Raw genomic sequence first — 26,002 nt, forward strand, 5'->3', positions numbered from 1 at the left:
GTTGTTAGAGCACTTGCCCGCGAAAGGCAAAGGTCCAGAGTTCGAGTCTCGGCCCGGCACACAGTTTTAATCTGCCAGGAAGTTTCATATCAGCGCACACTCCGCTGCAGAGAGAAAATCTCATTCTGGAAACATCCCCCAGGCTGTGGCTAAGCCATGTCTCCGCAATATCCTTTCTTTCAGGAGTGCTAGATCTGCAAGGTTCACAGGAGAGCGTCTGTAAAGTTTGGAAGGTAGGAGACGAGGTACTGGCAGAAGTAAAGCTGTGAGGACGGGGCGTGAGTCGTGCTTGGGTAGCTCAGTTGTTAGAGCACTTGCCAGCGAAAGGCAAAGGTCCAGAGTTCGAGTCTCGGCCCGGCACACAGTTTTAATCTGCCAGGAAGTTTCATATCAGCGCACACTCCGCTGCAGAGTGAAAATCTCATTCTGGAAACATCCCTCAGGCTGTGGCTAAGCCATGTCTCCGCTATATCCTTTCTTTCAGGAGTGCTAGTTCTGCAAGGTTCGCAGGAGAGCTTCTGTAAAGTTTGGAAGGTAGGAGACGAGGTACTGGCAGAAGTAAAGCTGTGAGGACGGGGCGTGAGTCGTGCTTGGGTAGCTCAGTTGTTAGAGCACTTGCCCGCGAAAGGCAAAGGTCCAGAGTTCGAGTCTCGGCCCGGCACACAGTTTTAATCTGCCAGGAAGTTTCATATCAGCGCACACTCCGCTGCAGAGAGAAAATCTCATTCTGGAAACATCCCCCAGGCTGTGGCTAAGCCATGTCTCCGCAATATCCTTTCTTTCAGGAGTGCTAGATCTGCAAGGTTCGCAGGAGAGCTTCTGTAAAGTTTGGAAGGTAGGAGACGAGGTACTGGCAGAAGTAAAGCTGTGAGGACGGAGCGTGAGTCGTGCTTGGGTAGCTCAGTTGTTAGAGCACTTGCCCGCGAAAGGCAAAGGTCCAGAGTTCGAGTCTCGGTTGGGCACACAGTTTTAATCTGCCAGGAAGTTTCATATCAGCGCACACTCCGCTGCAGAGTGAAAATCTCATTCTGGAATAGTAATTCATACTCTTTCTATTCTCAATACCAGGATACCAATGGGAAAAAGTTAGAGTCGTACTCTGGAGCACATTCAGACTTCTCGAATTGTGCAGCCCCTTCAGAAGTTAAAACATTGTAGCGGCCATTCACCACCCAGAGTAGACAACCTGTACAACTGAGTCATGCATGCCACTTTAGGCAGCCCTGCTTTCTCTCACCACTCAGAATTGCTCCATTGAGTTCTTCGCTCAAAAACCCAGTCTCCACTTGACAGCCGTAGTGTTCTGCTGTCTACTTTTCCATTGGCTGAAGGACATCCCAACCAAAAACACATCGTTCGTAAACTCTAAATATATAATTTGACTTCAACATGATCGCTTTCCCACACTAAACTGATACATTACAAAAATATTCAAATAAAAGAAATGTTATAAACATCCGCGAGGACGACGGTTCAATCTCGCGTCCGGCCATCCTGATTTAGGTTTTCCGTGATTTCCCTAAATCACTCCAGGCAAATGCTGGGATGGTTCTTCTAAAAGGGCACGGCCGACATCCTTCCCTAATCCGATGAGACCGATGACCACGCTGTCTGGTCTCCTTCCCCAAACAACCAACCAACCAAATGTTATAAACATTTGGTCATTCTCAGATCACTCAGAATGACTGCAAATAAAGGTTTGTTCATTAACATACAGTACAAGCCAGCATTCTCGAACAGGTGCGCTCATGCTAAACGTGAATAGATTGTCATTAAATATTGTTTAAACAATTCTTTACACCTGCTTGTCAGAAGAGTCTTTTGGCACTCTTTTACAGAGGTAATAGCTAACATACACGACTGACCACTTCTTAAATTAGTATGATTTTGTTTCATCAGTTGCCATTAACATTTAAATAATGTTACTGCCCTAATAGTAAAATGTCAATTAAGTAACTTATTAAGTATGACAAAATATGAGCTATTCATGTTGTATTTATCTGTGCATAATTCTGGTGAATAAGGTGTTCTGATTACATTTGCATGATAAAAAGGATATAAAAGATGTGATAAGTCAATATATAAAATGCCATCTTTCAGCTTGTGTAATATTTAACCATTTTTGGTGCATCTCCTGCACGAAAGTCAGGCGAGCATCAGCCATCCAAATTCCCACCTTTGGTATGTACCCATTTCCTCGTCTCTGCGTCTGAGCTCGCCTGGGGCGGCCGCGTAGTTCACTCGCCCAGCGACTCGCACTCAACCCAGCGAGCAAATTCAGCTCTCCTCAGTCCCTGCCCTTGGTGGAAGGATAACTAGCCCACATACTTATAACGTTACAGCTCAGAAATTTAAATTTTTTACTACGGCCAAGTGATTGTAGACCTTGATAGTTTTGTTTATAAATAACTCATCTGCTACCAGTCACGATTTTCTTTATTTTATTTTTCGCACGACGCTTTTCGGGAATTGATTCCCACTTTCAAGTGCCTTTCTTTGGGTTTTTTATGTGATTTTTAGTGGGTAGTCGATCTTTTTGTGAAGTTAGTGGCGAAATTTAGAAGAATTTGTATTTTCAGTTTGTAGGTAGACTGTTTAGGTTTTTATGTTGGTAACGCCACGTAGCGCTCTGTATGAAAATCACTGACTGTGCTGTGCTGGCAGTATTGGCGCTCTCTGTGTTACAGTAGTTCGAGTAACGAAGATTTTTGTGAGGTAAGTGATTCATGAAAGGTATTGGTTATTGTTAGTCAGGGCCATTCTTTTGTAGGGATTATTGAAAGATTGCATTGCGCTAAAAATATTGTGTGTCAGTTTATTGATGATCAGAATAAGTAAAGAGAGAAATGTCTGAGCACGTTCAGTTTTGCTCAGCTGTTTGAAAATCAAATAGCGTAAGGGGTTTACCAGCACAATCATTCATAAATTTTTCTAAGGCGATGTTTCAAGTTTTCTTATGGTCCATTTGTGCAGAGTCTCACACACACAAAACATCACACACAACTTGTTGTACACTTTTAAACATCGAAAACATTTTACATAAACAAAACAGTTTCACAGATGTTCCTAGAAGTAGTCAACAGATATGACATTACAAGTCTTCCATAGAGTATGATATGCTTTTGTACAGAAGTTCTTTGCCTTAACAGTTTGGATCGTAATTTACTTATATCTATTTTACAGTTCTGCTTATTTCTATGTGTTACTATTTTTATTTAAGTAAACTATCGACACATCTGAAGAAATTCACTGATCGACTTTCAAGTTTTTTATTTAATATTTTATCTTCATATTTTCTGCAATGTGATTATATCTCCAGTTCTTCTAGCAAATCCATTTTATGTCCTTTATTTAGTCGGTGGAGTACTTTGACATTTTGCTCTATTTTATAGTTCTGGACATCAGTGACCTGTTCAAATCGTCGTTAAACTGGTGACCATTTATCTGCTCGTGCTTCGAAAGGTTAACATCTTTTTATATACTCGTTTATTTACGAGTTCATAACCTATTGTCTGATGCCAACCCGCGTATCCAAAGAATCGATGTCTAAAGTCATGAGACTGGCTCTGTTTAGGACCATACGGGACTGTTGGAGCTCTCGGAAATAAAACTACGAATATTCATGCTTATCAACCCCACAAGCAGTATTTACGACAAATCCAAGAGTTAATCAAAATGTTCAAATGTGTGTGAAATTTTATGGGAGTTAACTGCTAAGGTCATCAGTCCCTAAGCTTACACACTACTTATCCTAAATTATCCTAAGGACAAACACACACACCCATGCCCGAGGGAGGACTCGAACCTCCGCCGGGATCAGCCCCACAGCCCATGACTGCAGCGTCCTAGACCGCTCGGCTAAACCCGCGCGGCAAGAGTTAATCATTTCGACCGGATGTACGAGGGTCGTTCAATAAGTAATGTCCCACATTTAAAAAAAAAAAAAAAAAAAAAAGACCTTAGTATACAAAGACAAACGTCCTTATGGTGCTTCACATTTGATGTTTCCTCTGTGCGCCCGTGAAGTTCTAACCGTTCTGACAGATGGCAAAGCCATAGTACAGCGTCAAAAAGGTGTCTGCATACGACTCAAATTACAAGCAGCGTGCTGTTATTAAATTCTTGTGTGCAGAAAAATATACCGTTTTGAACATCCATAAACGTTTGTGTGCAGTGTATGGCGATGCGGCAGTTGATAGGAGTACAGTTGGGCGATGGGTAAAGAAAGTTACCGCCTCAGAGTTCCATGATCAGTCACGCTCGGGACGTCCTGTCACAGCCACTGCTCCAGATATGTTGAACCGTGCGGATGCCATTATTCGTGCCGACCGGCGCATCTCAACTCGACAATTGGATCTACAGTTATCGGTCAGGATCGGAAGCGCATCTGAAATGATCTAGACTCCGGATATTCCATAAGGTGCTCACCATGGGGTCCACGAATGCTCACAGCAGACCACAAGATTCAAAGAAAGGCCATTTCATCTGAATTGTTGGGGCGTTTTGAGATCGACGGAGAGGCCTTTCTGTCAAGCATCCGTACGGGAAACACACTTTGAAGATGACAAGAGTGTTAATGATGCAGTGAAAACATGGCTACGTCTACAGGACAAGAGCTTTTACCAGCAGGGAATACATGCTCTTCCGCAACGTTCGCGTACGGCCATAGAACGTGGTGGAGACTACGTAGGAAAATGGGACATGGCAAGACATGTTGATGTATATTGTTACCAAATTCTGACTCTTAACGATAAATATGTTCTGAAAACAAAATGTGGGGCATTTACTATAGGTAATATCTTGTTATCTGGGGCGCTGGCCGTGTGATATATGGACTTCGCCCACATGAAAGATCACGTGGTCAAAGGATCCACGGGCACACTTGTAATTTTGTTTAGTCTTCGACAATGGAATAAATAAATCTTGAGTTGGTGCATAAGGTCGCAGCATATTTCCATACGTTTAATAAACACAAAAGGTACACATAACGGCGACTTTAGTCATCAATAATATATTCTAGCTCACTTTTCACAACCTTCTGACAATGCTGGGGTAACTTAACGATTCTGCGACTGTAGAAATCACGTTCTTTTGTGGCGAATAACTCGTCGAGCCATATTCAAAGCGCATTTTTCTTCTGAAAAGAGGAGGCAGAGAGCTGAAAAGGTGGAATTCTGCGGCTGCATGATTGGACGAATAAGACGGGTGCAGAATGACTTCCCAAACCAACTCCTGTATATTGCTTTTTGTCAATATAGCAGAATGTGGGCGGGAGTTATCGTGGAGCAGCATCACATCATGCAGTCTTCCCGGTTGTTCTCGGATTACGTCAGCAAGACGGCTGAGTTGTTGACAACAAATGTCAGCAGTGATGGTCACATGTCAGGGAAGCAGTTCGTCGCTGTTCCACCAGATGCACAACATAATCTTTCGTGGATGCCCGCAGATTTCTGTATGGGGAGTTGCTGATTTGTTTGGACTTAACCATTGCATTCTTTTCCTTTTTCAGTTACCACTAGCGACACAGGATAGGAATGTTTGGTGTTGTTCGCCACACAGTTGCTGACGAGCAAGCAGAGTTGCGCTGATTGCTTTAATTTTGGCTTAGAGCATGCGGTACCCATACACCCAATTTTTTAACTTTCTGCTTTGCATGCAGATGTCACACGATGGAGGAATGATCACAGTTCATCACATTTGCCAGTTCTCGAATACACTGACTTGGATTATTGTGTATTAATGCATTTAAACGATCTTCATAAAACCCTGAAGGTCTTCCTCAACGTGAGGAGTCCCTAATGTCAAAATGATCCTCCTTAAAACGAGAAAACCATTTTCGTGCTATGCTCTGACCAGTGGCATTATCCCCACACTTGGCGTAGGTATTTCTGACTCCCCCCGCTACTTCCATCCCTCTACTGAACTCAAACAGAAGAATATGTCTGAAATCCGATTACTCCACTTGGGACTCCAGTTTCTAGCGACAGTAGATCCTCTCACTAGCTTCAGATGACAAAATGATAATATGTGAACTCAAGTAGTAACAGTGAACTACAAATAAAAGACGACACGAGATAAATAAACCCGTAGGAACAGGAACATCAACATATAAAACAAAAAAAAAACGCTATGAACTTATGCACTAATTTAATTGTTCTGAAGACGGAAAAATATAATTCTTGTACACGCATACGAACATTGACAAGTGACTGATCCTTGATGTGGACCATAGAATAGGAACATCTAAAGAGTGGCCATAGTGTACTACTCATGTCACAAACATCAAACCGAAATAGTCACAAGATGTTGGTAAGACGCTGTTGCTTACTTTAATTTTATACGTTTTTGACCTGTTTTCAGACAGGTGTTTACTAGTAACTTCAATATTGCTTTGTTATGGATGTGAATCGAAATTCGTCGAAGGACAATAATTTACTTTCCACAGATAAGTACCACGAAGTTGTATTTGTCATGTTAGTAAGAGGCTCTTTATTTTCTGAAAAATATCGTGACGTAGAGCAATAACGAGTTACTATCGCAGGGCTATTTTATGGCCAGACATAGGGTGATCCAGCTGCCCTTACCTATGGGTTTTATGGAACTCACAACGCATTTAAATACCTAACACAAGATTTTCATATTTTCTCATTCGCTGCATATAAACTATTAGCCCTACTGAAGAAATGAACACGAATTTATGTAGGAAATTCAACGTAGTTACGTTTTTTACGGGGATACTTTTGCCCTGGAGGCCATAGTTTTCGAATAATTCAAGAAAAACATGCAAAAGTAACCTTCAAACGCGTTGTTCTTGAAATATTCGAAAACCATTGCCTCCACCGAAAACTTATACCAATATAAAATTTAATTGTATTAAATTCCCTACAGAAATGTCCTGTTCATTTCTTCGGTAGGACTGACAGTTTTGGCGCATCAAGTGTGAGCATATAAGAATCTAGCGTGTGGTTTTTGAAGGCAGTTCGGGTTGCAGGTGAATCATTCTGTACTTATGAGGCAAGTGCGAGATAAATTTCGTAGTGTGTAGGAGTGCAGTTAGCTAATTCGTTGAATTTGTATTCTTTTCGACCAGTTTTCTCCTGCAGATTATATTTACTTACGATAATCAGAGGCATTACCTCTAGATTATACCATTCTCCAAACGAATGTGCTTATTTTGAAGTATTCACAATAGGAAAGTGTAGTGCTAGTACCTGCGAGATGGATGTGGGTATGCAAGACTGATATAATTTCGCTTAGGATGAAAGAAGATTAAACATATTGAATCAGAAAGTTAAAAACGGGAGAGTTTTATCGCAAAGTATTTCAGTATTGAAAAATCACTAATTTAGTGCATGTCACACCTCAAGTTTCGATCCTTTTCGGAATACTTACACTTTGTCATTCTAGCAAACACACTGTTTAAGTTAAAGGGCTTTTTCATTCTCTTGTTCAGCCAAAAGATTTACAACCTTTTCTTTGTCACTGAAATCTATTACTGTACATGTTTTTTTGGGGGCTTGGAAGGTACTGTATTTTTCTTCTGGATTTTCATTAGCACAACAATCACCGTTCGAAGTACGATTCATGGAATCATCAGTTTTATTAACTAATGAATGACATATTTTATTAGGTCTTTAGGAGAAGTAGGTGATATCCTTTGCATAAGGTATTCTTCATATTTCATCTTTGCAAGGTTTAGAATTTTACTGAATTCCACATCACTGTTCAACTCTGGATCCTGCACAAAGACAGATGCCATTGGCAAGCACATACGAAGAAAACACAAAGATAATTCAGTTTCATCTCCACTGTAAACACTTAGCGACACCCCAAAGGGAACTGCTAATTATTGTGGATATTAAATGAATGGTGAATTCTAGTGAATAGTAACTCTGAACGATCGTGACAGAGAAGCTATCAACGAAATCTCAAATTTTCTTTACAAATTAAGATCGCGTCGTCTCGTCTTGAGTGTTTACCGATGTGCCGACAACCAAGGATATGCGCCTGCAGTGTTGGCATGTGCTGCCCGTTACAACTGCTATAGGGGTGAACATTCCTCCCATTGACTAGCGAGCTAAGAATTTGCCATTTTAAGCATTTTTTAAAAATACTTACATGTGTCTTAGCAGCTACAATTTTGACATTGTGTGTCTTTCGGTGTATTCTTCCTGTATAAAAAATTTCAGGGCAGGTTTTGACATGCCCGATGATTTCTTTGTGAGACCTCTGAAACAGTGGTTCATGGTGTGGGTTCCTGTAGTCACGTCCTAGTTCATGAACCACGGGCAACGTATGAGTGGCCAAGTAAGTGGTCCCGACAGTCGGGATACCAGTTACTTTGGAATAAGGCTGGGCATCTCGGACAAATCCACCGGTTAGTCCCTCAACCGTTAGGGGTAAAACCCAATGGGACTCGGGGCAAGTAAGGCTAGCAACCTGCTTCCCTGGTACTTTAAATATGATGCTGGCAACAATCAGAGCAAAAAGCCTCGGACCTTTGGAGGTGACGGAGCCCCACCTCTAACTGACAAACCAGGGACTCCTAAGATACGACTTGGTTCAAATGGTTCAAATGGCTCTGAGCACTATGGGACTCAACTGCTGAGGTCATTAGTCCCCTAGAACTTAGAACTAGTTAAACCTAACTAACCTAAGGACATCACAAACATCCATGCCCGAGGCAGGATTCGAACCTGCGACCGTAGCGGTCTTGCGGTTCCAGACTGCAGCGCCTTTAACCGCACGGCCACTTCGGCCGGCGATACGACTTGGCAAACAAATGGTAATGAGATGGGGAGCTATTAATATCAATGGGGGCTACTCTGGGAAGAAGGTAGAGCTGGCAGAGGCTGCAAGTAAGATGGGGCTGGACGTTTTAGCTGTCAGCGACATTCGGGTAAGGGGTGAGAAAGAAGACGAAGTGGGAGAATACAAGGTCTACCTGTAAGGAGTCAAAGCAGGAATAGCACAATGGGTTGTAGGGCTTTACATCAGGAAAGAAATGGAACCCAGCGTAGTTGCAATAAGGTATGTAAACGAACGACTGATGTGGATAGATTTGACAGTGCCTAGTAAGAAAATTAGGAATGTGTCCGTATATTCGCATTGTGAAGGGACAGATCAAGATATGATGGATAGTTTTTATGAGGCACTCAGTGATATATATGTTAGAGTAAAGGACAAGGACAGTGTTCTGCTCATGGGTGATTTTAATGCCAGGATTGGAAATCGAACAGAAGGGTATGTAAAGGTTATGGGTAAATTTGGAGAGGATATGGAGGCCAACAGGAATGGGAAACAACTCTTGGATTTCTGTGCCAGTATGGGCTTAGTAATCACAAACTCCTTTTTTAAACATAAGAACATTCACCGGTATACTTGGGAAGGCAGGGGAACCAGATCTGTCATTGACTATATAATAACAGATCAGGAATTCAGGAAGGCTGTGAGGGACACACGTGTATTCAGGGGATTCTTTGATGACACTGATCATTATTTAATCTGCAGTGAAATTGGGATTGTGAGGCCGAAAGTGCAGGAGGTCAGGTCCATATGTAGGAGGATAAGAGTGGAGAAACTTCAGGATAAGGAAATCAGGCACAAGTACATAACAGCGATCTCAGAAAGGTACCAGTTAGTTGAATGTAGTCAATTACAGTCATTGGAAAAGGAATGGACAAGGTACAGGGACACAGTACTAGAAGTGGCTAAAGAATGTCTTGGAACAGTAGTGCGTAAAAGTAGGATGAAGCAAACAGCTTGGTGGAATGACAAAGTCAAGGCAGCCTGTAAAAGGAAAAAGAAGGCGTATCAAAAATGGCTACATACTAGACTTTAGGTAGACAGAGAAAGTTATGTTGAAGAAAGAAACAAAGCCAAACAGATAATTGCAGCATCCAAGAAGAAATCTTGGGAAGACTTTGGAAACAGGTTGGAGACTATGGGTCAAGCTGCTGGAAAACCATTCTGGAGTGTAATTAGCAGTCTTCGAAAGGGAGGTAAGAAGGAAATGACAAGTATTTTGGACAGGTCAGGAAAACTGCTGGTGAATCCTGTGGATGCCTTGAGCAGATGGAGGGAATATTTTGTATCTATGCTTTATAGATCTATAAAAGGCATATGACCGGGTTCCTAGGATGAAGTTATTGTCTGTTCTACGAGATTGTGGAATAGGAGGCAAACTTTTGCAAGCAATTAAAGTTCTTTACATGGATAGTCAGGCAGCAGTTAGAGTTGACGGTAAATTGAGTTCATGGTTCAGAGTAGTTTCAGGAGTAAGACAAGGCTGAAACCTGTCTCCACTGTTGTTCATATTATTTATGGATCATATGTTGAAAACAATAGAGTGGCTGGGTGAGATTAAGATATGTGAACACAAAATAAGCAGTCTTGCATATGCGGATGACTTAGTTGTGATGGCAGATTCGATTGAAAGTTTGCAAAGTAATATTTCAGAGCCAGATCAGAAATGTAAGGACTATGGTACGAAGATTAGCATCTCCAAAACGAAAGTAATGTCAGTGGGAAAGAAATATAAACGGATTGAGTGCCAAATAGGAGGAACAAAGTTAGAACAGGTGGACGGTTTCAAGTACTTAGGATGCGTATTCTCACAGGATGGCAACATAGTGAAAGAACTGGAAGCGAGCTGTAGCAAAGCTAATGCAGTGAGCGCTCAGCTACGATCTACTCTCTTCTGCAAGAAGGAAGTCAGTACCAAGACTAAGTTATCTGTGCACCGTTCAATCTTTCGACCAACTTTGTTGTATGGGAGCGAAAGCTGGGTGGATTTAGGTTACCTTATCAACAAGGTTGAGGTTACGGACATGAAAGTAGCTAGGATGATTGCAGGTACTAGTAGATGGGAACAATGGCAGGAGGGTGTCCACAATGAGGAAATCAAAGAAAAACTGGGAATGAATTCTATAGATGTAGCAGTCAGGGCGAACAGGCTTAGATGGTGGGGTCATGTTACACGCACGGGAGAAGCAAGGTTACCCAAGAGACTCATGGGTTCAGCAGCAGAGGGTAGGAGGAGTCGGGGCAGACCAAGGAGAAGGTACCTGGATTCAGTTAAGAATGATTTTGAAGTAATAGGTTTAACATCAGAAGAGGCACCAATGTTAGCACTGAATAGGGGATCATGGAGGAATTTTATAAGGGGGCTATGCTCCAGACTGGACGCTGAAAGGCACAATCAGTCTTAAATGATGATGATGATGACCTCTGCAACTGCACCATACATAAGAGGAACAACAAACAGGAGTTCACTACGCACAGAAAACCTACAATCACCAGCAAAATTATTCACAACCAAATCAATTGCCGTACAATCCATAAACAAGCCAGTTACAGTTACTTATAACACAGAGTATACACAGCACCCATTAACATGACTAAATAGAACAACTAAACACAATAAAGGAAATTTCTCCGAAGAATGGCTATGTTGCAAAGACAGTAGATAAAATACAGAACAAAATGCAAACAAAATTAACACATTAACTGGAATCAGGCCCACAAACAAATACAACACAACACAATAAATAAGAATACAGTAAGCAACAAATGGCATACAATGAAATACAACAACAACATACAGTTTGGGCGACATATTAAGGAGACAAGGACTCGACATAGCATACCAGACTAACAACAAAATACAGAACATACTTGGAAAATAAGCCATGAACACATAAATATACCCAAAGTGGTACACAGAAGTTCACTTGTAATTGCTATCAATGCACATAGGCCAAACATGTAGTAATTTTAGAACCCGATAGGCAGAACATCTCAGAGCACTGAAAAGTAATAGCTCCTACTTAATATTTGCTGATCACCTAATAGCATCAGAACCACGACCAACGAATATGGAAACTGATTCAACAGTTCTTAAAACTAGTGACAGATTGTACCACAAATTAATTACAGAGGAAAACTAACGTATTCAAAATTAAGAGGCCAAAGAAAGAGCATACAAAATGAATACACATCCCTGTACAACAAAATACTCTTTCCCATAACAGAAGAACTATATAAAAACTCCACCTCCCAATAGAATACCCTCATTTTTTAAATTGAATTCTCTTCCACTCTACTCACCCAACCAGACACCCCCTCCCCCCCCCCCCGCCCCCCCCCCCCCCGGTCTCTCTCTCTCTCTCTCTTTCTCTCTAATTTTGAACATCCTTCTATAATCCTACGTCTCAAATGCTTCGATTCTTTTCTTTTATAGCTTTCTCAGGATCCATAGCTCACTTCCACACAACACTAAACGTGGGATAATGATGTGCACATACACAGATGGCGGTAGCATAGCGTTCACAACGTATAGAAGGGAAGTGCATGGGCGAAGTTGTCATTCGTACTCAGGTGATTCTTGAGGAAAGATTTTCGACGTGATTACGGCCACACGATGTGAATTAATAGACTTTGAACATGAAACGATAGTCATAGATACACGCATGGGACATTTTATTTCAGAACTCGTTAGGGAATTCAGTATTCCGATATCCACAGTATCAAGAGTGTGCCGATAATACAAAATTCCACGGACAAGGAATTGGCCGACGCCCTTCACTTAACGACCGAGAGCAGTGACGACTGCATACAGTTATCAGTGCTAACAGAGAAGCGACACTGCATGAGAAAACCGCATGACGAATGTATTCGTTAAGGTAGTGCGGCGAAAATTGGCGTTAATGGGATTTGGCAGCAGGCGACCGACGCGAGTGCCATTGCTAACGGCACGACAGCGCCTTTCCTGGGCTCGTGGCCATATCATTTGGACCCTAATAGACGATTGGAAGACAGTAGTCTGGTCTGATGAGTCCCAATTTTAGCTGGTAAGGGTTGACGGTAGGGTTCGAGTGTGGTGCACACCCCACGCAGCAATGGAACCAAGTTGTCAAAAAGACAATGGTAGCACGAAATGGACTGGGCCCTGTGGTCCGATTCTTGACTGGAACTTGTTATGTTCGGCTAGTTGGAGACCATCTGCAGCCATTCATGGACTTATTGTTTCAAAAGAAAAATGGAATTTTTGTGGAAAACAATATGACGTGTCACCGAGCCACAAATATTCGCAATTGGTCTGCCGAGCATTCTGGACGATTCGAGCGAATTCTTTGGCCACTCAGACCACCCGACATGAATGCCATCGGACATTTATGGGATTTAATCGAGAGGTCAGTTCGTTCACGAAATCCTGCACTAGTCACAATTTCGGAATTATGGACGGCTGTAGAGGCATTATGGCTCAATATTTATACGAGACAACAGACTCTCAAATGCTTGTTGAGTCCATGCCACGTCGAGTTGCTGCACTAGGTCGGATAAAAGGATGTTCGACACGATATCAGGAGGAACCCCATTATTTTTGTTACCTCAGTGTATGCTTCAGGACGAACTTTCTCAGAAATACCTTCCTCAAACTAAGACCAATGTCAGATACCAGTAGTCTTCACTCAGTCAGGAATGCCCTCTTTACATGTACTGGACTGATTCCTGTATCACTCGTGCTTCGTCTATTACACATAATTTTTCTCCCAAGGTAGTAGCAGTTCTCCACATTGTCTACTTCGTGTTCACTACCTTTAATCTCTTTTCTGCTACTCCTCATTACTTTCATCTTTTTTTGATTTATTTTCAGTCCATATTCCATGCTAACAAGGTAGTTCATCTTATTACAAAGTTTCTGCAATTCCTCATCACTTTCACTGAGGATAGCAATGTCATAAGTGAACTATATCATTGATATTCTTTTGCCCTGAATTTTAATCCAGCTCCTTTCAGTTCCGACAGTTCTTTGTTGATGAGTCGAATGAACAGTAGGGGGGAAAGACTACGTCCCTGAGATACACCAGTTTCTAATCCGTGCTCTTCATGGTTGGTCTTTCAATTTTATTGTTGCCGTGTGGTAGCTCAACTTTAATTTTCACTCTTCTGTATAGTTCGATTAACAGTAAAACTGACAGTGCTATGGTTTTCTATTTTATCTGCTCATGCTTCTTCGGGGCTGGGTCACGATAATTTTCCAATCGTTTGACGCTTTGTCTCTGTTCTCATAGATTTTAAACAGCAACTCGAATAGTCGTTTGCTTGCCACTTTCCACAACGATTTTACAAATTCTCTACCTTCTGTCTTATTTGATCACAAATCAGTTTTTTTTCTGCAGCTAACATTATAGCGACATTATGGAGCGCAGATGCAGAACTTCTCTGAGATGACAAAGAGTAGATTGTTATGGCTTTGGGCTTGGGAACGAATATCTTGGAAACGACTAAGCTACTCGGTTGTTCGTATGCCGCAGTCGTGAGCATCTATGAAAAGTAGGTAAAGGACGGTGAAACGACTATCAGGCGACAAGTTGATGAACATCGGCGCCACATCACAGAACGTTCAGACTGGAGGCTTGTCTCCACTGTAAAGCAGAATAAGCTGTGATCTACGTGTTGCATCCGACAGAGTATAATCCTGATGCTGGCACAACTGTTTCGGAGCAGACCGTTCAGTGGACGTTGTCAAAACTTGGTCTTCACAGCAGACTATGTGTTACACATTGACCCAGCAACATCGCCAATTATAAATGCAGTGGATACGAGATCATCGGGATAGGTACATGTAAGTACCAAAAAAACAGTCTATTGTGTGGTTTTATTTTTTCGACGTGATAAAAAACGTTTATGACTGCATCCCGCACCCTTTACGTTGTGTAAGGTTCAAAAGAGATTTACACGATTACTAGCGTGAAACAAGGACAGGGCTACTCTTACTTCTTAGAGAGTCCTGTGCTCCACAACCTACAGTTATTCATAATTATTAAATGTCTCATACACATTTTTATTCGCTCCCATCTTCTCTTTCCTTTTAATTAATTGTTACGTAAATTTATACTCGGATAGATTGTAAGAGACGAGGAGTACCTTTTCATAACGTATAAATGGAACCAAGATAAAAATACAGCTTGATTCGTTTCACCCCAGTTGTGGTATGCTCTTTAACGGCGTTGTATCAGATCGGGCCATATACTATTCGTTAGACGGCGGGAGTGGTCGAGCGGTTCTAGGCGCTACAGTCTGGAACCGCGCGACCGCTACGGTCGCAGGTTCGAATCCTGCCTCGGGCATGGATGTGTGTGATGTCCTTAGGCTAGTCAGGTTTAAGTAGTTCTAACTTCTAGGGGACTGATGATCACAGCAGTTAAGTCCCATAGTGCTCAGAGCCATTTGAACCATTTTACTATTCGTTCCCATAGTAATTTAGTGCTGAAAAACATGAAACGGATCAAATCCTATTATGTGTAACGCTGCCGATAGTCCAAAACGTGTTATGAACTTGTTATGTTCAGGACATATTTCCGAACCTGAGTTATTAATCCGCTCTTTTGTTGGCTCTTCCCACTATTTTCATTACGCAGCTCGCAGTGTGGTGTTGACTGCGTGACTGTGCACTTCCGATCACCATGGATGGCTATTTACCAGTGGGAGATAGATCGAAAGGAAGTAGAATGAAAATTAGAGCTGCACAAACTGAAAGACAACGTGAAGAAGTTGCTCAGTATGTAATAACACCTAATGTATTTTACGAATGATTATTTTCAGTGAAATTTGTAATGTGGGAGCATTGATGTGTTTTTCGTGTGGAAAAGAATACATAAATGCATATATTTATACTCTGATTGAGTTTTATTATCTGTAGCTGTGACGTGAGGCGACATATTTCGTTTTAGGTACTTCATCCGAGATCCACGTTTAAGCAACTTTGAGCCGCCTTCTAATCACAAAAAAGGGAGACTGAAGTGAGGAAGCAAACCATTATTCTACCTGGTGAAAGCAAAAAATAAAGTTTACAGTTTACCGTCAAAGTTACGTCTCCAGAATTAGAAAGAAATGAAAAGCATAAAGCATTTTACAGGAGACCGTAGAGACACAGGTGTTAAGGTACATTCGCTGCATTACCTGTTCGCATGGCGTATTATATGTTCGTGATCGCCCTCCTATCTCTCCACCGCTTTCCACTTCAGCTAGACTACTGAGGCTTTCGCTGTTTTAAGATAATCTGAAAATGTGGCAACCGCACGAAACGCGCCATTAGCAATAAAGCCTGTCTCAACAATGTCTGTTTCTGCTTTTGGAACATGTTAATAACTTTATTTTCTTACATGAAGGGCTGTGCCCAACATTAAAATCAACAAAAAAATGCCGCGCGAGGTAGCCATGCGGTCTGAGACACCTTGCCAAGTTGAGCGCGGCTACCTCCGTCGGAGGTTCTAGTCCTCCCTCGGGCATGGGTGTGTGTGTTATCCTTAGCTTAAGTTAGTTCAAGTTAGATTAAGTAGTGTGTAAGCCTAGGGACCGATGACCTTAACCGTTTGGTCCCATAGGAACTTACCACAAATTTTTTCTACAAACAATTTGAAACGAAACCTTAAAATCATATCATATGAAAACATAATTGCACCAAAATGTGTTTTGTTCAGTCAACTCGTTCAAAACGTATTAAGCGCAATTTAAAAATTAATATGGTGGCTCCATGAGTTGCGAAACGATTTCAGTCATGAATAATTTTGGAACATAATATAAAGATATACGTCCTGATGTCGAGAATTTTGACATGCTTCATTTGGTTAGGAAAGGAAACGTTTTTTCCGCTTCCTGTAAGATGCGATTTGTATGCTTCACACCATTTGAAACGATGCTCCTCAGATAATAGCCTATATCTGAACATTAATCGTGTGACGGTAAATATCTGAATAAATGAATAGGGAAATAAAATCTCTGAATACGGAAATCCATGAGGATAATGGAAGAGAGAGTGAGGACGGCGAGATAAATCCTTCAAACGTTCGTATTTTATACCGCTCATTCAGATTTGCGATACGAATTAATCTTCTGTCGCACGGGAGCCACAAGAAACGACACTTTACGCACGGGCTGCCCTAGCTGTTGCCAGAACGATAACTCTCATAAAGCGACAGGTGAAATCAAAATTATGGCTCTGTGCACGAGATATCGTGCGTAGACGGCACCTGTCGTGTCCGCTCGGCCGCCGTCGGCTGCGCTCGGCTGCGAGCGGCCGGCCTCGCCGGCTGGTCCAGAGCCGGGCGCAGAGTGCTGCGGGCGCGTGGATGCTGCGCTCCCGGCCGTGACGTCACACGGCGTTGCGCTGCGAGCTCGGTGCGTGCTCCGGCCTGCACGTCCGCAACCTCGCTGCGTACGCGGAAGCCCAGGGGGGTGCGCAGCCATGAGGGGCGTGCGGCTGAGGACTTCCAGCCTGACGGCCACACTGGTGTGTGTGACGCTGCTCTCCGGACACGCCCCTGCCGAGAAGATACCTATCGGTGAGTGAAAGATTTACCAGCGTCCAGGTGCAGTGCGATGACCTGCAGTATCTCTTTGTTCCTGACCTGCGTGATTACCTGAGCGAGTTGAACTTAAATTAGATTCCGATTTACTACAAAACTGAAAACTAATCAGTATGACCTTGAAATAGTCAAGTTTGCTCGTCCTGTATAACAAGTAACGGAATTAATATGATTGTTAGTAAGTTCGTGTGTGTGTGTGTGTGTGAGAGAGAGAGAGAGAGAGAGAGAGAGAGAGAGAGAGAGAGTTCGCAAGTGCCGTGTACTACCTGAGCAAGCTGATTCTGTACGTCACATTTAAATTCTAAAACTTAGCTGACACTTCAAGCTTGCAGCGCTAAACCACGATTTTCGAAAACTCATATTTTCCAAGAGCTTTCTACTGAATCTGCAGTTTGTTAACTGGTCTTGTATTTTGTCACCATGTATGTTGGGGTGCGCTTAATTGTGTAATGTGTCAGTTAACTTAGGAAACTAATATATTTTCGTAGTAAGTATGTAGTGGGTACATGCTCACTGTACTCTTCTAATACATAAATAGATTTAACTTTGTAACTGAAATACACACACAAACACACACACACACACACACACATACACACACAGTTTTTAATATTCAAGTGTGGCCTAGAAGGTTATGTGAGATATAAAGTATTTTAATTTATTTTCAAGATTGGTTTACCATCTATAGCGGTCTTAATTGTCCTGAGAGGCGCTCCAACATTATTGTAGATAGACCAGAAGAAACGTAAGTCGTGGTTAGTGGATGTGTTCTTAAATTCTGGAGTTAATATTTTCTAGAAGTGTTGAAGAACTGTTAATCACAAAGCGAGTGTAAAAAGTACAATAACGGAAAATACAAAACATTAATCAATCCGAAGTGATTAATTGTGTTTGAAGAGTAAGTACTAAAATATTACGAAGAAAGTTCTGCGTCATTTACCGCCACTAGTTACAGTTTTAGGAAGTCATTCACATAATAAACCTGACGAGCAAGAAATGGAACTGTTTTTATCAGTAAATTCGGGCCGTAACATAGGCGACTGCCTTTAGACCTTGAATGTATTAGGAAGAGGTTTTAAAGATACAGAGAAGTAAACGTAACCATACGGGAATGCCAGTGGAAGATTTTTCCCTTTTCGCTGATTACCACGTGATAACTTCCGAGAATACCTGTAGCTATAAGCTAAGGAAAGCGTTTTCAGAATATGACTAACAAAGCTTCAAAATAAACACATGTAAAATTAGAGTATATGATCGTGGGTAGTGACGAAAACCACCACTCTGGGCCTACGAATTTTAATCTTATTTTTTTAACATCTACTTATAACTATACCTGATAAAGGAAAGAACGCAAACATTTTAAAATTAAAAAATGTCAAGGTAGTAAACTTGTTCGACAGTTAAACTGAAACATTTGGAGTAATAAGATCACAAATAAAACTAAAATGATCATATACAAAATACTTCACGGTAAATGATGACAGCCAAAACGGTTGAGGATAAAGATTTATTAAAATTCTTGACCACGGTTTCGGTATATGTAAATATACCTTCATCAAAAGTAAAATACACTACAATCACATCCTGCAATGGAGATTCGTAAAACAATTGTGCCAAAGGCGTCGTCAGTAAAAACATCTCCATTTATACAACTTGATTATGGACAGAGGGTCGATGCGAACACAGCTTAGCATCAGTACTTCGGCTGTGAACTAACAACTGTTTTGGCTGTCATCATTTGCCATGAAGAATTTCTACAGTTGCTGTTTCAGCCATGTCTAAAATCTTGAAATATACAAAACACTAGAAATCATATGTATTAGAAGTTTGATAAAATGAAGAAGAGAGAGACAGCAATTGCTATCAATGAAAATGGCTGTACTGCAGGCAAAAGTGCTGGAGTTTCACGGCTAAATCACATCAGAAATGAAGATATGAGATAATTATTACAAGCGAAAGGATCATCATAGAAGCTGCACGGCCATTTAGAACAAATACATGATAGTGTCAAAGAAGTTATGGAGGTGAACCCCAGAGCAAAACAGGAGTCGTAGCCGCATAAGAGATAGATGATAGAATCAAAAGAAGATATGGGCTCTATAACTCGGAAAGAAAACTCGAAAGACTATAAATTGCGAAGCGTGAGAAGTGATAAGTGAGCCTTAAGCAACCTGCACTTTATGTATATCATAATTAATAGCTGTAACTATCATTGGGGAATACACACTGCGGTAATAGAAATCATCGGATATCTCCTAATATTGTGTCGGACCTCCTTTTGCCCAGCATAGTGTTGAAACTAGTCATCGCATGGATTCAACAATTCGCTGGTAGCCCCCTGCAGAAATACCGAGCCATGCTGTCTCTATAGCCATCCTATCTGCGAAACTGTTGCCTGTGCAGGATCTTGTGCACGAACCGACCTCTCAATTATGTCCCATAAATGTGCGATAGAATTTATGTCGGGCGATTTGGGCGACTAAATCATAAACTCGAATCGCTACATAATTACATTTGTTCGAACTGTTCTTCAAACCAATCACGAACAATTGTGACCCTGTGACATGGCGCATTGTCATCCATAAAAATTCCATCGTTGTTTGGAACCACGAAGTACATGAAGAGCTGCACACGGTCTCCAAGTAGCCGAACATAACTATTTCTAGTTAATGATCGGTTCAGTTGAACCACTGAACCAAGTTGATTCCATGAAAACACAGCCAACACCATTGTGGAGTCACCAGAAGCCTATATAGTGCCTTATTGACAACTTGGATCCATGGCTTCGTGAGATCTGCGCCACACTCGAACCCTACCATCAGCACTTACCAGCTGAAAATGAGACTCATCTGACCAGGTCACGGTAATTGTGTAGGGTACAACCGATGTGGTCACGAGTCCAGCAGAGGCTCTAAAAGTAATGTCGTGCTGTTAGCAAAGGCACTCGCGTTGATCTCCTGCTGCCATAGCCCATTAACGTCAAATTTCGCCGCACTCTCGTAACGGATACGTTCATCGTACCTCTCACGTTGATTTCTGCGCTTAATTCACATGGTGTTTATGATTTTGTTCAAAGCAGTGTTACTTGTCTGTTAGCACTGACAACTCTGTGCAAACACCGCTGCTCTCAGTCGTTAAATGAAAGTTTTCCGCCTCTGCGTTGTCCATGGTGAGGCCTCAAATCTGGTATTCCCAGCACACTATTTACACTGTGGATCTCGGAATACTGAATTCTCTGAAGATTTCCAAATAGAATGTCCCATGTGTCTAGCTCCAACAACATTTCGCGTTCAAAGTCTGTTAATTCCCATCGCGCGGCTACAATCACGTCTAAAACCTTTTCACATGAGCCACATGCGTACAAATGACAGCTCCGCCAAATCACTGCTCATTTATACCTTATGTACGCGGTACTACCGCCGTCTGTATTTGTACACATCGCTATCCCATGACTTCTGTCACCGTGTGAGGTGGCAGGAAGACGGTTCAAGCAGGCATCCATCCATTCTGATTTAAATTTTCCGTGATTTCCCTAAATCGCTTCAGGCAAATGCCGGGATGGTTCCTTCGAAAGGGCACGACCGACATCCTTCCTTAATCCGATGGGACCGATGACATCGCTGTCTGGACCCTCTTCCAATTAAACCAACCAACCATGACTTCAGTTACCTTATTGGATACGATAATGGACGTCAAAAGATTCTCGTAAACACCGTTCCGCAACGAGTAGTTTGCGATATAATTGCCAGTCTGTGGCTGTCAGCTGCTAATGTCTTCCGTTTGAAATAGTGTTTTAGAAAGAATCAATGTATTTTAAATGTAAACTCTGCGAATAAGTCCCCATCTTCTTCGGCTGAAATTTCAGCCATTGCACGTGGTTTGGGAATATGTTAGATGCATGATCCGGCATTGGCGCATTTTGTTGCTCAACAAAATAACATCTAAAGCGAAGATATGTTTCATTTTGAATAGGTATGGCGTGAATAGGCCGAGTAGCGTCGATATGTTGAACTGCAAGATCGTCTTCATCCTTTCGATTTTTCTGTCTGGCGTTATCTCAAAAATAAAATGTTCAGCACTCCCGTTGACATGAAGAAATGGAGCAGCAAGTCAATATTTACGAACCGTTACGAGGGTGTTTGACAAAATTCTTTTCCTAGCAGTAGAGACGATTACAGTATTGTATCCACATGCGAGGGCAACACGCGGAATGACACTTAACAGAGCGTAGAGTAATTTCTAACACGTAACGTTCAGAAGATGTATTTCTTGTTAATTTGGGCTGTGGGAGAAATTGGTGCCCAGTTACATGAGCACTTAAGCTGAAAGTTTACATTTCAGATCATTTGTAGTAACTGGGACAATACTTTATAATGAAGTAAGTGGCACATTGTGACCACAAATTTGCAGTTATCTCGCAAAAAGTTCGTTTATGGGCCCATGTTTAATAAAAGGTTTCTACTTCTACACTTCTGACAAAAGAAAGGCAAGCACACAGAAGTGGAAGAGGAAACGAGATGAAACTTCCAGGGTTCGGAGGGTATGTCATGTTGTTTCAGTGAGTACTACATCGAGTCACGTTTACAAAGAGTTTAGCAGTATATGCCCACTTATCAGTATGGCGTTGCATGCCATATGCGGACGAGCGTTGTCGTGTTGAAAAATGGCACCAGTATACTGTCGTATGAGAGGAAGCACACGAGGACGCAGGCTGTCGGTGACGTGCCGTTGTATTGTCAGACATTCCTGAATGACTACCAGCCGTGACCTGAAGTCATATCCGATGCATCACCAAGTCAGGTTGCCAGAAGTAACAGCGTTGTGCCTTTCCAAATCATGGAGTTGCTGTCATACTCGCCGACAATGATAATCCGGGGTAATACAGGACGGCGATTCACCGCTGGACACAATGTGATGCCATTTATATGCCATCACTCCCGGTGCTGCTAGTCTCCGACAAACAGAGCAGATGGCAGTAGGGTGGTAGGTACACTGGACTCGCGTTCGGAAGGAATTGCTGTCATACTCGCCGACAATGATAATCCGGGGTAATACAGGACGGCGATTCACCGCTGGACACAATGTGATGCCATTTATAAGCCATCACTCCCGGTGCTACTAGTCGACAAACAGAGCAGATGGCAGTAGGGTGGTAGGTACACTGGACTCGCGTTCGTAAGGACGACAGTTAAAATCCTTGTCCGCCTATCGAGATTTAGGTTTTCCGTGATTTCCCTAAATCGCCCCAGACAAAAGCGGGGATGGTTTCTCTGAAAAGGGCAAGGCCGATATTTCCCCATCCTTTCGCAATTCGAACTTCTGCTCCTTCACTAATTACCGCGCTGTCGATGGGACGTTTTACTCTTGTCTTCCTTACTCCTTTCTTCCAACTGCAGGAGCAGTTGTGAAAGGGTTACGACGTGACTGGAGCACAATACGGCGATGCTTCCCATTTGTAGTCAGACGTGGCCGACTGGAACCTAGACAACAGTAATGTCTTCCCTCACTCTGTCATACAGTACAATATTGGGCCACAGTCACATTCTAAAGACCCACAAATCTGGATATTGTACGATTCGACCAACAGGCCAAATGAAGACCCACAATGAGGCCACTTTGAAATCCCTGTCAAGTGCTGATAACGCTGCATCACAGGAGCACGAGGCACCTCAGTGTTCTTCACACTGATCACTCAGCATCTGACCCTGTTCGCGCCTCTCACTTACCCCAACAGCCCTGATAACAATACTAAACACGAAAAACCTAATGTACTCTCCTTGCCGTTCTGCCGATCATAGAGAACTTACACTCCACTTACGTACCCACAGATGGCCTGTGCGAGTACGAAGCTTCATTGGCATCTGTCCATGTCTTCTGGGTTCTTCACCTTTCTTCTCATGCGCATACTATCGTATGCTTTTATAGTATTCAGTTTTCACTGCTAATTACCTGACAACTGGAATAAATTCCTTCTTATCACATGAAAAGTTCAGCTCGCTATGTCAGTGACAAATGGCGAGCAATTTACTACAAATCTGAATTTGCACTGGGTGTAAAAGTCACATACAAGTTTAGACACGAGAAAACGAGACAGTGCTGCGAATTTGTAGATTCAGCAAATATTTTAAGTTATTGGTGGTCGCCTTTTCCATAGGTCCCAATTGAATCCACAAGAGACAGCAATCGTTTCTTCGACTCCTCGAAAAAATTTTGCGCCTAGTTCCTCCTAATGTATATACAATCTCCAGCATTCTTGTCCTCCATCGAAGCGCTGAAAGAAACTCCTTTCTCTGGAACTGAAGTGATCGAGTAAGTTGAAACTTGAAACCCGTAGGACACAGTTAAAGACTGAGAAATGTTCACCTGTTAATGTCCTGCTACAAATCTAATGTGAGAACTCTGAGATCCTCTTTGTCATTCGTAATTACGCGCAGAAATTTAATAACTATCACGCGACATTCCATCAGACTTCAGTGACTTGAGCTAAGCTGGAGAAACTAGTACCGTGTTTTGGATAAGCATGTGAAATGGCGCTGTGGTTTAGGACTCGGGGTTCAATCCTTCCCCCAGCAATTCAGATTTTGGTTCCCTTTGATTCCCTAAAACACTTCAGACTAGGGTCGCTGTGTGGAGCAGATACGGAAAGCGAACCAGGCAGTGGGAAACGGAAAATGGCAGGATGAACAGTGGTCCACGCGTCCGCCGGTTTCAGATGCATGTGATTTATGACACAATGGACGTAGCGGGTAACACTAACTACAGGTCCTCTTTCTTAATGCTGCTTGACAAGGTAGCCACCTTTCTGGTGATACTGATGGTTCCGTAAAATATTTGCGTCCTAACATTCTAAACCACATCCACAAATTCAATCTGCAGAGGTATTAACTCACGAGACGGAGTAGGGCAGATCGTCGATGATACCCGTAAGGCGGTATGCCTTGACCTAAATGTCAGTTTACCCTTGCATTCATTCCATGTTCTTCTTTAAATGTTGAGCACGTTGGCCAGTATTTCCATTATTTTCCTATGCACAGACTTTGCTTGCCAAAACATCAATTGGTTCCGTAGAATACCCATACTAATATTATAGATGTGCAAGTGTGTTTACCTGTTGCCACTTCACGACTAAACAGTGGAACCGATTTTCATGAAATCTATGACGGAGACAGCTTGAACGCTGAGGAAGGACGTAGGCTACTTCATGAAGTGTGTAGTACAAGACATTTATTTAGTTGATGGATATAACTCAAATTATGGAAAGACGTTTACTCATTGAAAAATCTATTTACTCTTTGACGTTTATTGTGTTTGTGAAAATCCTTTTATTAATTGATATGTTCTACGTAACACAATCCAACGTAGTGAGTATAATGCTTATACAATCCTCAAAGAATTTAACCCATACTTCCATAATAACATCAAGATTGCGAAAGTAAGTGTGTCTGTTACGTTTTCGCGTACAAGCTGCTGGAAAACTTTCAATGAAATCTGGTATGTATGGTGATAGGCTGGACCCTGAGGAAGAACGTAAGAGGGTGAGGTGAGGAATGAAACATCTTTTTAGTACATCTACGGGGATGAATCATGTTAAAAATTGTTAAATTTGTTGCATAATGTACACGTTGTATAATGTACAGCTTACTTCAGTAGTAGATGAATAGATTCACTCTCGGCAGCGACACCGCATGTGCCGCCATAGCGTAACTTGTGCCAGTCACACCACGAACTCTGCTGAGTCAAACAGACAGATACATGAGTGCAGCTGACGTTATTGCAAGCACATCAGCGTACTTACTCACCATCACTCAATATAGCAAAAATAGTGATATGCGAGCGCTGTTGTATGTAATAGCTACTTCATTAGTAATTAAACAGAAGCTGCTGTCTTCAATTTACGACACCACTGTCCCGCATAACGCGATATTGGAGCCACTATGAGTCACAGTATACATCCTCGTAATTTTGCGACCCAGCTATCACAGCTTGACGCATCATCTATCAATAAACACTCCCACTCCCATAGTCCAAATGGGCGGAGGTAGAGGGAAGTCTTGGCTGCTCGTTCGGACGGTACTGTGGATAGATCTGTTTTACGAGTATGAAGACATGGCATCTCAAATAAATCCGCGCCCGATATCTTTCCTCATTCATCTCCAGCCTCTAATGACCACATTCTCATTCACTTTTATTCATATTTCGAATCATCCTTGAGCCCAATATAAAACAGTCATTTGATGATGCGTGCCTTTTATAAAGTTTCTATTCACGAATGATAAATCTGGATAATGCCTTTTGCTGGAATCCTGACAACGAACCGAGAAATTTTAATGTTTTGGAATGATAGTCTTCGCAGAATTATAAATCTGATGTGCAGTTACGGTATCATAAAAACGTAATTCTCTGTAGAGATACGAATGATACTCTTCACATGTGCTAAATAATAGCCGCGAGGGGTAGCCTTGCGGCCTGGGACGACTTGTCCCGGTCCGTGCGGTTCGAGTCCCTCGGGCATGGGTGTGTGTGTTGTCCATAGCATAAGGTAGTTTAAGTTAGATTAAGTAGTGTGTAGGCTTAGGGACCGATGACCTCAGCAGTTTGGTCCCACAAGACCTTATCGCAACTTTTTCCTA

At 42.1% G+C, this 26,002-nt stretch overlaps 1 protein-coding gene across 1 annotated transcript in view; it reads left to right on the plus strand.

Moving 5' to 3' along the window:
* Window positions 1–17,202: 17,202 nt before the first annotated feature.
* The window catches only part of LOC126480873 (glutamate receptor 1-like), a 377,262-nt gene continuing 368,462 nt past the window's right edge, over window positions 17,203–26,002 (plus strand). Inside the window, exon 1 of the mRNA XM_050104251.1 lies at window positions 17,203–17,348. Within this exon, the coding sequence (XP_049960208.1) occupies window positions 17,252–17,348 (97 nt within the window). The 5' untranslated portion in view covers window positions 17,203–17,251. The remainder of the gene's footprint in view (window positions 17,349–26,002) is intronic.

Source organism: Schistocerca serialis, chromosome 5 (assembly GCF_023864345.2).
Source record: "Schistocerca serialis cubense isolate TAMUIC-IGC-003099 chromosome 5, iqSchSeri2.2, whole genome shotgun sequence".
Classification (NCBI taxonomy): Eukaryota; Metazoa; Arthropoda; class Insecta; order Orthoptera; family Acrididae; genus Schistocerca; species Schistocerca serialis.